Genomic DNA, 13,931 nt, shown 5'->3' on the forward strand with positions numbered 1-13,931 from the left:
GTACACTTCACCCTTAGTCACTTGAGCATGCATATTATTAACTAGTTTCGTATTTATTTACTGTTCTTTTTGTGTGTGTGATAAAATTTACATACAGTGAAATGCACAAATCTACTGTTTGAGTTTTGCAGATGCATACACTGATAAAACGCAAATCTCTGTCAAAGTATAGACAATGCCATCATCTTGAGAAATGTTCCCTCATATTCCTTCTCAGTCAGGCCCTGTCCTACCCTTTCAGAGGCAACCACTGTTTTGACTTTTTTTTTAAACCATAGATTAGTTTTTTCTATTCCAGAACTTCATATAAAAGGAATCGTATGGCATATACTCCTGTCATAAGACTTCCTTTAGTCAACGTAACAGTTTTGAGATTCATTCATGTTGTGTGTATCAGTCATTCCATTTTCATTTTTATTGCTGAGTAGAATATACCACAATTTGTATATCCATTCATACACTTACTGATGGATTCCCAGGCTCTTTCAGGTTTTTCACTACTGTGAAGAAAGCTGGTATGAACATATTTGTAGAAGTCTTTGGTAGACATGTCTTCATTTCTCTTTACAAGTGCAATTGCTGGGTCATAGGGTTAGACATGTTAAGTCCTATTCGGAACTACTGGCTTTGTTTCAAAGAGATTGTACTGTTTTACATTTCCACTAACAATGTATGAAAGTTCCTGTTGTGCTACATCTTTGGCAACACTGATGTTGTTGGTCTTTTACATTCTGGCAGTGTGCAGTTGTGTCTCAATGTGGTTTTAATTTGTATTTTCTTGATGACTAACAATGTGGAGCATTTTTTCATGTGTTTCTTGGTTATTTGCAATATCTTATTTTGTGAAGTATCTGTTCAGTTCTTTTGTCCATTTATTAAAAAATCATGTTTTATGTCTTTTGAGCAGAGTTTTTAATTTTGATGAAGTCTAATTTATGAGTTTATTATTTTATGGTTCTTGCTTTGTGTGTCCTAATAGATCTTTGCTTTATCCTCAAGTGGTTACGGTATTCTTACATGTTTTCTTTTATAAGCTTCACCTTTTTTAACTTTTATATTAATATTTAGGACTGTAGTCTGTCTTCACTTGATTTTTGGATATCGTGTGAGGTAGAGATTAAGGCTCACTTTTTTCCATATGGATGTCAATTGCCTCATTACTATTTGTTAAAGAAAGACTTTCCTCCCCCTTTTGGATTGTTTCAGCACCTTGGTAAAATATTAAATGATTATAAATATAGGTCTCTTTCTGAGCTCCTTAATCTGTTCCATTGATCTATTTGTTGATCCTTAAGCCAATACTATACTGTTTTGATTACTCAGCTTTATGCTAAGTCTTGAATTCAGGTCGTATAAGTCCTTCAACTTTGTTCTTTTTCAAGTATTCTTTGAATATTTTAGATCCCTCCCCTTTCCGTATAAACTTTAGAGTTGGCTTGTCATGCCTATTGTTATTATGATTTGGAGTGCATTGACTCTAAATTTTGCAGTCTTAAAATGAGTCTTCTGGTCCATACACATGATAATGTCTTGCCATTTATTCACATGTTCATTAATTTCCTTCAGCAACGATGGTAATTTTCAGTAGAGATGTTTGCACGTCTTTTCAGTTTTTAATGTTTTATGTTTTCTGATGCTATTGTAGATGGAATTTTTAAATTTTTTATTTCCTTAGTAGTTTATTTTCCTAGTATTTGCTGCCAGTATATACAAATACAGTGGATTTTTGTGTGCTCACTTTGTATCCTGCAACCTTGTTAAATTCACTTAATTCTGATTATTTTGTTGATTCCTTAGAATTTTCTTTATATGTAGTCATGCCATCTGCAAATAGAGTCACGTTTATTTCTTCAATTTTTATGCCTTTTGTTTCTCTTTTTTGCCTTGTTGAAATGGCTTAGATTTGTAGTACCGTGTTGAATAGAAGTGGTCAATGTTGACATTCTTGCCTTGTTGGTCTTTAGGGAATAGTGGTCAATATTTTACTATTAAGTATGCTAGCTGTAGGGTTTTTGTAGATACAGGTTGAGGAAGTTACTTTTTTTTTTTACTTAGTTTGCTAAGAGTATTTATTGTGAATGGGTATTAAATTTTGTCAGGTATTTTTTCTGCAACTATTTAAATGACCATATGGGTTTTCTTGTAATATGGTAAGACACAATTGATTGGTTTTGAATGTTAAACCAACCTTATGTTCTTGGGTTAAACGCTACCTGGTAATGATATATTATCTTTTGATATGTTATTAGAATTCCTTTTTAATTTATTGACTTTTAAACTATATCTCTGCAATTTTCAGTGATTATTGTAGAGATCTTAATATACATTCCTGTTTTCATAATCTACTGAGAATTAATATTATACCTCTATGTAAAATGTGGAAACTTCTATTTCTACATTTATTCCTTTTTTCTGTCCTTTTTGCTGTGGGTTTCATATATATTACCTCTACATCTGTTATAGATGGCATAATACATGTTTCCATTTTTGCTTTAAAGAGTAATATGTTTTAAGAAAATTAACAGCATTTTTCTTAGTATAGGTCTGCTGGCAACACATTCTATCATTTTTTTTTATTTGAAAATGTTTTCATTTCACTTTCATTCTTGAAAGATATTTTCTCTGAATATAACATTTTGTGTTGGCAGGCTTTTGATTTTTTTTCGTTTAGCACCTTTAAAGATTTCATTCCACCATCTCCTGGCCTTCATAGTTTCTGATGAGAAGTCAGTGGTAATTCAGCTCAGTATTCCCATGAAAGTAATATGTCATTTTTCTCTAGCTGATTTCAGTATTTTTTTCCTTATTCTTAGATTTCAGCAATTCAACTGTGATTTGTACCTAGGTGTGGTTTTCTTTGTATTTAATTTCATTAATGTTTGCCAATCTTCTTGAATCTATAAATTTTTGTCTTTTACCAAATTTGGGAAATTATTTTCTGTTATTTTTTTGCTGCCCCAGTCTCTCTTTTTCTCCTTGGAACTCTGGTTATATGTGTATTAGACTTTAGCTGTTGTCCCAGGGACTCTTTTTTTCTCTCTCAATCTTTTTTCTTTCTGTTCTTCAGATATGGATCTATTTTCCTGTTTACTTACTTGTTTTGCCATCTTCAATCTGCCATTAAGTACATAGGCAAATATTTATTTTAAACATTTTTCATCTCCAGAATTTCCATTAGGTTCTTGTCTTACTTAGTCTGTTCAGGCTGCTATGACAAAATAAATACCTTAGACTGGGTAATTTATAAACAGCATAAATTTATTGATTATAATTCTGGAGGCTGGAAAGTCCAAGATCAAGGCTCCAGCAGGTTGAATGTCTGATGAGAATGCTCTGCTTCATAGATATGTATCCTTACAAGGCAGAAGGCACAAACAAGTTTTCACAGGCCTCTTTTATAAGGGCACTAATCCGATTCCTGCCCTCATGCCTTAATCACTTCCCAAAGTCTCCATCCACCTCCTAATATCATCTCATTGGGGATTAGGTTTTTCAAAATGTGAATTGTGGGGGGCACAAACATTCAGAGCATAGCAGATCTTTTTTGTTTCTTTTTCTTTGCTGGGATTTCCTGTCTTTTTATTCAGAACAAGCATATTTCCCCCTACATCTAGTGTGTTGTAACAGTAGTTGCTTTAAATTCCAACATCTGGATTGTCTCAGGGTCATTCCCTGTTTGTCTTTTGTCTTGAACATGGATCATATTTTTGTTTTTCTTTATATGTTAAGTAATTGTTAATTATATCCTAGCACATTATGTATGAGTGATAGACTTTTAAACTCTGAATAGTATTTTTATCAATAATTAATTTTAGTGACTTATTTTGTCATTTTTCTGTGCTGATTATTTCTTTGTCTATGCCTTTCTTCTGGTTTTACTTGTCTTCTTGCTAAAGTATGTCCTCAAATAGTTCTTTTGTGAGTCTGTGGATGATAAACTGTTAGCTTTTATGTGTCTTAAAATGTCTTATTTTCCCCTCATTCTTGCTGCTTTACCTGGGAATTAAGTTCTAGGTTGACAGTTCTTTACCCTCAATACTTTGAACATATTATGTCATTGCCTTTTTTTTTTTTTTTTTTTTTGAGACAGAGTCTCACTCTGTTGCCCAGGCTAGAGTGAGTGCCGTGGCATCAGCCTAGCTCACAGCAACCTCAAACTCCTGAGCTCAAATGATCCTACTGTCTCAGCCTCCCGAGTAGCTGGGACTACAGGCATGCACCACCATGCCCGGCTAATTTTTTCTATATATATATATATTTTTTAGCTGTCCATATAGTTTCTTTCTATTTTTAGTAGAGATGGGGTTTCGCTCTTGCTCAGGCTGGTCTCGAACTCCTGAGCTCAAACGATCCGCCCACCTCAGCCTCCCAGAGTGCTAGGATTACAGGCGTGAGCCACCGCGCCCGGCCGTCATTGCTTTTTGTCATCATTTGTTGCTGGGGAGAAGTTTGCTGTCAGTCTAATTGACGTTCCTTGGTAGGTAATCTGCCTTTTCTTTCTGGTAGCTTTTAAGATTGTCATTGATACCCTACAGTGTGTCTTAAGTATGACTTCATTTTTTATCTTAATTAGTATGCAGTGTGCATTTGGAATTCAACAACATATTTTTTAATTGAGGAAAATTATTAGCTATATTATCTCAGCAAGTACTGGTGCTCCACTGTCCTTATTTCTTAATGATTGTGATTTATTTTTTTATTTATTTATTTATTTTTTTTTTGAGACAGAGTCTTACTCTGTTGCCCGGGCTAGAGTGCCATGGCGTCAGCCTAGCTCACAGCAACCTCAAACTCCTGGGCTCAAGCAATCCTCCTGCCTCAGCCTGCCGAGTAGCTGGGACTACAGACATGTGCCACCATGCCCAGCTAATTTTTTCTATATATATTTTTAGTTGTCCATATAATTTCTTTCTATTTTTTAGTAGAGACGGGGTCTCGCTCTTGCTCAGGCTGGTCTCGAACTCCTGACCTCGAGCCATCCTCCCGCCTTGGCCTCCCAGAGTGCTAGGATTATAGGCATGAGCTACCGCACCTGGCCTGATTCCTTTCTTTTTAAAGTATATTCTTAACTGTACTTACTTTTATGTTTTTTAAAATCACACGGTCCATTGAGTGATGTCATCTACAGTGAGTTCATGTTCCAGTTGTTTATTTTGTAGATCTTATATTTGGAATTTTGTCTTTGCAGCATCATTTTAATTGGGAAGTTTAACATTTTTCTTCATTTTGTTAATCTGTCTTTTTCTGTGCTATTTTCCCTTTCTTAAAATTTATACTTTTTAACTCATTGGCCCTAGTCCACAACCAAATTTGTATTAGAGTTTCTAGATTCTTGCTTCAGGATGATATTGGGAGTATTACACATTTAGTCACTGATCCATTCAATAACTGGTTCACATCCTTGTCAAGAGGCATCTACTCTCTTTTTCCCCTTAACTAGGCCACATGTCAGATAAGCTCTAGCCCAGGCAACAGGTGGCGTTAGTATGCTCTTAGCCTCCTTTCAAGAGGAAAAGCCTATTCTAACCTTTGGCTTTAAGCAGTAAGCACGGCTAATGTTCCTCTTGTGGAGCATTTTTAGTCCTTATTTCCCCAGAGAAGGGGGAACTTCAGTGAGTGCTCATAGACCCAGAGTTTTGCAGGCCCATAGTTGTATGCCCACTCACAGCTTTGTGTTTCTTCTTCTCAAAAATTATCTTTTTGTGCCTTAGTAAGTCTCTTTTGGTAATACTTATACTTTATGTTGTATGCGTAGCAAAGAAGCTGAGTCCAAATATTAGGTCATTGAATGTGAAATGTCTGATTTTGAATCAAAAGCATACTTTATTATTTCTCAAACAAGAAGCAGTACAGTTAATCAAAGTATGTGCCTAAACTATGGACACAGTTTTGCTATCTTAATGGTAGCTTGTTTATACCAGCAGCAAAGAAGCCTGGAGAGAGAGTGGCAATGAAATCGCAAAAGATAGTTTCCATAGCTTGTTGAGAATTGAATATTTTTCCTTGAAAGAAGTGGTCCAAAGCCTGGAAGAAGTGGTGCAAGGTCTGGTGAATACAGTGGATGACAGAGTTTCCAAGGCCAGCCTCTGGAGTTTGAGCAGTATTGTTTGTGCAACATGTGGTTGAGCATTGTCTTGCAAGAGGATTGGCCTGTCTGTATTGACCAATCTTGGCTGCTTAATCGAAAGCATCCTCATCATTTCATACAGTTGGTTGCAGTAGACATCCGCTGTAATCAACTGACCAGATTTCGTGAAGCTGTAATGGATAAAACCAGCGCTGGACCAACAGACACCATTAGCTTTTTTTGATGAATATTTGGTTTTGGACTGTGTTTTGGCACTTCATCTTTAACCAGCTATTGTGCCAGATGCTTGCAGTTGTCCAAAAGAGTCCATTATTCATCACACATAACAATATGGTGTAGAAATGGTTTGCCTTTACGTCGTGACAGCAAAGAAAGGCAAGCTTCGAGATGATTTCTCTTCTGATGCTCGTTGAATTCATGTATAACCCATCTATACAGCTTCTTTACCTTGCTGATTTCTTTCAAATGGTCCAATATTGTTGGAATAGTAACGTCAAATGTTACTGCTAATTCATGCCTAGGTTGAGGTGAATTTGCTTCCACTACAGCTTTCAGCTCATCGTTATCCACGTTGGTCTCAAATTGCTCACGTGGCTCATTTTCAAGATTAAAATCACCAGAACAGAACTTCTCAAACCATCAATGTACTGTGTTCATTAGCCACATCCCTCCCAGTCAAGCTGTCTGTGCTGCGTTGGTTCCATGACGAAACTCACATTTGAAAATAACACAAAGTTTTGCCTTATCCGTGGTTTCACAAAAATTGCTCTAAAAAAAAAAAATATGAAAGATAATCACAAGCCAAACCGTGTGTTTGAAACACTGAGGATGTACCTTCATAATAAAAATAAAACAAGAAGTGTCAAAGTGAAGTGTCAGAGATATCAGCTAACTTACTATTTAAGGAAATGAGACATTTTATACTTAATACCCCAATACAATCTTAATGAACCTTCTTGACTAGCTTTTAAATGTTGTTTCTTAATGTTTTATCATGCTTGTCTGAGTCAATGTGCTCTTATTAGTAATATTGCTCTTGTGAATCTAGTTAACTATGAGTTTTAATATCTAGTAGGAAAACCCCTTAAGTTATTTTTCCTTTTAAAAATTTTGTCTTGGTTAAAATTCTGCCTTTATATATGAACTTCAAAATCATTTTGTCCAACTTAATAAATTTGGAGTCTGTCTTGAAACGTATACATATTATTTTAGAAAGATTGCCATTTTTATACTGTCGTTATCCAGATGTATACTGTATTTATTTACAGCTTTTAGTATATTGTTTTTGAGCCTTACTTGATAACTATATTCCTGTTGTATGGTTTCTGTAGTTATTGTGACTGGTATGTTTCTACACACCACTTCCTTTCTCTGACTGGCTATTACTAGAAGAGAAATTAAAATGTTTTTGTTATATCCAGCAACTTTGCCAAAATGCCTAATTAATTCTAAAGGCATTTGGTAGATTCTGTGATTTTCTATGTATACAATCATACCAACTACAAATAAAGATAATTTTATATCTTTTCATGTTTATGCTGGTTATTTAATTTTCTTATTAAATTTTCTGAAGTCTCTGCAACAGTATTTAACAATTGTAGGCATCTCTTCCTATTTCAATGAAAATGGCTTTAGTTTTTCACATTTGAATATCTTATATTACATGCTGCATTCGATTTGGGGAAAAGTGTCATATTTAAGTAATTTCCTGGAGTTACGTATTAGAATTGGTGGCTGAACTTTGATCACATGCTATTTTAAATCATGATACAATCATATGCAGTTAGCCTTTTAACAAACTAGATTTGGTTTGCTTTTTTATTTAGTTTTTATTTTTGCATGCATACCTATAAGTGTGTTGCTTTCTGGTTGTTTCTTTTTTGAACTGTCTTTATCAGGTTTTATTAATGGTGTATAAGCTTTTGAAAATTAATTGCATACCTCAGTAATTATTTTTTCTTGTATATTTCTTTTGTGGAAATTATTTTGAGTGGATAATTGAGTCCTGTTTAGGTAGATTTTGTTAATTTTCCCAGTTTCAGAAAACCGTTATATAATTATGCTAACAAGTGTGCACCTTAGGGTAATTTTATTACGTATTTTAGATGCTTTGATGTGAATTTGACATTTCTTCCAAATGTGAATCCATGTTTCCCTTTTGTTTTTGGTGCTCCAAATTTTCACTGTGTCCTTTTGGAAACACATTTGTTTCTTATTTAACATATCTTTTTTCTTCTGCAGTCCCTGTATACATTTTGTGAGAAGCCTTAATCCTAAATAATCATCTGTAAATAAGGTGGAAAGATTTTTATAGGTGTCAGAGTGCATAGGTATTACTAATACTTTGGGTATTTATAGGAATTTATTGTGAATCTTGGTTTTATTTATGCTTAATATTGCCCTTTGTTGCTATGTAATGAACTGTAATAACATTTTTGTAACTACACTAGGAGTTTCAACTTGGACTTGGTTCTGATATTGTTTGAGAGTGTTTTGTAATTTATACATATATCACTAAAATAACCTGCTTTTCTTCTTTTTTTCCCAACAGTTACATGGGAATTGGTCTTTCTGCTCAAGGTGTGAACATGAATAGACTACCAGGTACCCTTGTAATTGAATTATAGTATTATAGTATTGTTTTATGGCTAGCACTTTCTGGTTAAAATTCTCAAGTAACAAGTTGAAATAGTTAAAAAATAATTGATTTACATGTCTTTATCACCTATATCATGAGTTCTCAGTGAAAGTTGAGTGTTTTTAATAAATATAAATTTTATGCCATTTAGCATATATACCATGCTTTTTTTTTTTTTTTTTTTGACACAGAGTCGCATTCTGTTGCCCGGGGTAGAGTGCTATGGCTGGCGTCAGCCTAGCTCACAGCAACCTCAAAGTCCCGGGCTCAAGCAATCCTTCTGCCTCAGCCTCCCGAGTAGCTGGAACTACAGGCATGTGCCACCATGCCTGGCTAATTTTTTCTGCATATATTTTTAGTTGTCCAGCTAATTTCTTTCTATTTTTAGTAGAGACGGGGTCTTGCTCTTGCTCAGGCTGGTCTCAAACTCCTGACCTCGAGCAATCCTCCCGCCTTGGCCTCCCAGAGTGCTAGGATTATAGGCATGAGCCACCGTGCCCAGCCTTACACCAGGTTTTTTGTTGTTGTTGTTTTTGATATTTTTAACTTTAAGTAAATAGTCATAAAAATATCAGCTACTGGCTGGTTCTGCTTGCTGCCCATCACATGTCTGGCCTTTAACCCATCTTCAGTTGTTTAACGTTCTGGGACTATAGACTAACATTAAAAGTAAACTAAAGATGGTATAAATTGAGATGGCAAACCTATTTCCTGATACCATTTTTCTGAAGGAGGTCATTCTTGGACTGTGTTTTCTGGTATTCTGTTGGCTAATGTAAAAAATTATTTTGAGGGAAACTTTTTCAAATAGCAAAATTACCAATATAAAGCTACATATGAAGTACCATAAAACAAAGAAACAAACCAAGCTAATGTAGTTGTCATCTAATTGTAATCAGATGGGTTAAGTTAATATACTTTCATTCTACCTTTTGCTTAAAATTATACTTGAAAGAGGATTTAAATGAGGTTTTTATTATTTGAAAACTCTCCTTATAGAAGTAACTGGTAAAGTAAAAATCTCTTAATAACCATGTAGACATATCTGTAGTTTGGTGTTGGGGAGAGACCACAAATTGTTTGACTTTTATATTTAGATTATGGCCTTGGAAAGCTTGTTGTGATTTAATAGGATATAATCTGTTTTACATCCAACTTTGTGTGTATTTCTTAAAATCCAAGCAAAATTTTTTGGTATATTAGCAAAAAGAAATATGCATGAAAAATGTATCTTGCTGTGGATGTTGCATTTATGTTTTTTCTTTTCCTGGTATGAATTCTTTCTGTTTAAAACTTGTTTTAGTGTTCTGTGTAGCTAATTTATTTTCTTTAATGTTATAAACAGTATTTTCATATAGAAGAAATTAATGTAATTGTTGAGAATTTAAATGTACATACATTTGGGAATTTTATCTTTTGTACTATTTGTTGTACTATTCTGATTTATCATAATCTTAGCAAATATAGTGCAGAGGAACCTTACTTTTCATTATAAATAAGCTGGAATTTTCTCTTTAGGTTGGGATAAACATTCATATGGTTACCATGGGGATGATGGACATTCATTTTGTTCTTCTGGAACCGGACAACCTTATGGACCAACTTTTACAACTGGTGATGTCATTGGCTGTTGTGTTAACCTTATCAACAATACCTGCTTTTATACCAAGAATGGACATAGTTTAGGTATCAAGATAATATATTGATTGCATGCAAAATAGCCAAATATTGTGATTAATGTACATCCAGCATGATAGTCATATCTATTATGTGATTCTCCTTTATAGATTGATGGCTCTAGAAATAGTTTCTTCCTTATTCCTAGGTAGAAGATGGGGAAATGGTGAAAATTTATATTCTATGAAGGCCACCTATGTGATACATATGTCCTGTGTATAGGAGTAACTATAGAAATCATCCTCATACTGAGATATTTATTCTAATAAAAGAAATGCCAAGAGTTTTTATGCTTTCCTTTGAATAAAACCCTTCACAGTATGACTCAATTCTCTAGATAACAGATGCTAAGAAAAAGAGCTATCAGTTCTTAGAATAGTGTGGGGAATAGTAACAAAAGGAGGGAAAGCTTGATGCTATCAGTAAATGAAGGGCATCGACATACTCAAAGTCAGACCTACTGACAAAGATTGCTAAAGACTACAAGTTAGTTCTCTGGAAGGGACCAGAATCAAATAAGCAAACAGTAACAAAACTTCTAAGAATAAAAGGTAGCTAACAAGAAATAAGTTAATGAAAACTTGAAGACACCCCTACGTTGTAAGACTAATAGAAAATTAGGGGTTTTAGTTGAAATCTATGTACTCAGAGCACTTCAAATTTAAAATTGTGGGTGGTCGTTATATTCCCTTTTCTTAGAAGTGTTTTTTTTTTTTTTTAATTATAGAAAGCATAAAAAGTATAAAGGATAGCAAGACTGAGGCTTTTTTCCTTTTAACAAAAATATTTCACATTTTATTGTTGGGAAAGTCCTTGACTTTCTATTATTTCTAATGAATGGAAGCAAAGACTGTCTAACCCCAGAAGGCAGAAATTCCATTTTGCTTATAAATTATATTTAAAAATTAGGCTAAGTAATATGCTTAGACACATAGTATATGTTCTTTAACACAATAGTTGTTTTTTCTGTCATAGTAGAAAATTCTAAATTTCTGGCTGCATTAGTAATAGTTACTGTTTTTAATGTCTCAAAGTATATCTTAAAGTTAATTATTTTTCACATTTATATTTGGCTTAAATCTTCTGATATTAATTTTAATTCTGTCATCTTCTGTGTTATCTGACTTAAAGGTTTCCTGAGTCCACAAAAGATCCTTATATTCTCATTAGTAAAATAATGTTCAAGACTTCACGCAAATTATATGTATTTGTGTGTGATTTGATTGTTGTAACCAAGTGGTTTCCAAAAAGGGTATAGTTACTTTAGTTTCTTTGTTGTTACTGTTCTGACTCTGGGTTGTCAAAGCAGTTAACTGATACAGTCTTAGCTGGCTTGGATGCTTAAGATGTTTAAAATCTTAAACCAAGAGAAATCTTCTTTTAGGTATGACCTTTGGCTCAAAAATGCAAAAGACGACATTTTTTTTAAAAAACCACAGTTAGTCTTTTTAACACTAATTTTTAAAACTTTCCAGAGATGAAATTTTATTTTGGGAGATGGGAGGATCACAGGTGGTATGATTTTATTTTTTTTCCTAATAGATTTTCACAGACATTTATTTATTTATTTTTATTCCAGCATATTATGAGGGTACAAAAGTTTATGTTATGTATATTGCCCTTGCCTCCCCACCCCCCAATCAGAGCTTCAAGTGTGTCCATCCCCTAGATGGTGCTCATCGCACTCATTATGTATGTATACTCCCATCCCCTCCCACCCCCACATCTGCCCGACACTCGTTTAATGTTATTCCTAAATGTTTCACAGACATTTAAATTGAATTTTTCTCTTGGCTAAGAAAGTTTTTGTTTTTTGTTTTTTTTAAAGTCATATAAGAGACAGAGTCTCAATCTGTTGCCTAAGCTGGAGTGCAGGCACAATCATAGCTCACTATAGCCTCAAGCTCTCGGACTTAAGTGTTCTTCCTGTCTCAGCCTATACCCAGTAGCTGGGACTACACATGTGTACCACCATACCTGGCTAATTGTTTTTTTAGCTCTTTGTAAAGGTGAGGTCTTGATATGTTGGCCAGGCTGGTCTCAAACTCCTGGCCTCAAGCAATCCTCCCATCTCCTGAAGTGTTGGGATTACATGTGTGAGCCACCATGCCTGGACAAGAAAGCTATTTTTTTTTTTTTTTTTCAATTCAGCAGAATTAATTTGAGCAAAGAGAGAGTCATAAATTGGGCAGCACTCAGGAGAGGTTCAGAGAACTCCACCGAGCAACATGGGCAGGTAATATTTATAGACAGAAAAATAAGTTATGTACAGAAACAGCTTGATTGATTACAGCTTGACATTTGACCTATTTGGACATGGTCTAATTAGTTGGTAACCTATGATTAGTTGAGACTCAGCTACTTGTTAGAAGAATATATTCTTAGATTGCAGCCTATTTACATATTAAGTTAGGTTGCAGTTCCCTAGGTAGAGAGGCAGCTTTAGGTGAATTTTAATTTAATTTAACTTATGTATATGCCACATCAAAGCACCCCCTTACCTTCTTACATCTGGTTGAGTTCTGCTGTTGGGGAGAATTGGCAGGCAGGAGATCACAGTAAGAAAGAAGAGAGGAGTCAAGATATTCCTTTTTCTGGGCCCTATCCCGTGAGTTACCATGGGTCCACTGAGTCTTGCTACTCTCCAGAGGCCCAGCTCACTTAGGTCTTTCAGTCTCTTGGTTTTAATAGGTATTCTCTCTTCTTTTTGATAAGAAAGCTATTTTTTTTTTTTTTTTTTTTGAGACAGAGTCTCACTCTGTTGCCCGGGCTAGAGTGCCATGGCGTCAGCCTAGCTCACAGCAACCTCAAACTCTTGGGCTCAAGCAATCCTACTGCCTTAGCCTCCCGAGTAGCTGGGACTACAGGTATGCGCCACCATGCCCGGCTATTTTTTTCTACATATTTTTAGTTGTCCGGTTAATTTCTTTCTATTTTTTAGGAGAGACGGGTCTCACTCTTACTCAGGCTAGTCTCGAACCTCTGAGCTCAGACAAACCTCCCGCCTTGGCCTCCCAGAGTGTTAGGATTACAGGCATGAGCCACCGCACCCGGCCAAGAAAGCTATTTTTAAAATATAAAATACTTCTTAAGAAAAGGGTACCTAGGCTGGACATGGTGGCTCACCCCTGTAATCCTAGCACTCTGGGAGGCTGAGGTGGGTGGATCATCTAAGCTCAGGAGTTTGAGACCAGCCTGAGCAAGAGCGAGACCCTGTCTCTACTAAAAAAAAATAGAAAGAAATTAGCCGGACAACTAGAAATATATAGAAAAAATTAGCCGGGCATGGTGGCACATGCCTGTAGTCCCAGCTACTTGGAAGGCTGAGGCAGAAGAATTGCTTGAGCCCAGGAGTTTGAGGTTGCTGTGAGCTAGGCTGACGCCATGGCACTCTAGCCCGGGCAACAGAGTGAAGACTCTGTCTCAAAAAAATAAATAAATAAATAAAATAAAATAAAAGGGTACCTACTGTTGGAATCACATTTTGATTTTAAGTAAATTTGAACGTTTGGCGTTATTTATTCATAA

The 13,931-nt window shown here is 35.0% G+C and overlaps 1 protein-coding gene across 1 annotated transcript in view; it reads left to right on the forward strand.

The window, feature by feature from the left end:
• The window catches only part of RANBP9 (RAN binding protein 9), a 97,190-nt gene that overhangs the window by 47,959 nt on the left and 35,300 nt on the right, over positions 1-13,931 (forward strand). Inside the window, exons 3-4 of the mRNA XM_069492893.1 lie at positions 8,640-8,692; positions 10,245-10,412. Coding sequence (XP_069348994.1) covers positions 8,640-8,692; positions 10,245-10,412 — 221 coding nt within the window. The remainder of the gene's footprint in view (positions 1-8,639; positions 8,693-10,244; positions 10,413-13,931) is intronic.

Source organism: Eulemur rufifrons, chromosome 18, assembly GCF_041146395.1.
Source record: "Eulemur rufifrons isolate Redbay chromosome 18, OSU_ERuf_1, whole genome shotgun sequence".
Classification (NCBI taxonomy): domain Eukaryota; kingdom Metazoa; phylum Chordata; class Mammalia; order Primates; family Lemuridae; genus Eulemur; species Eulemur rufifrons.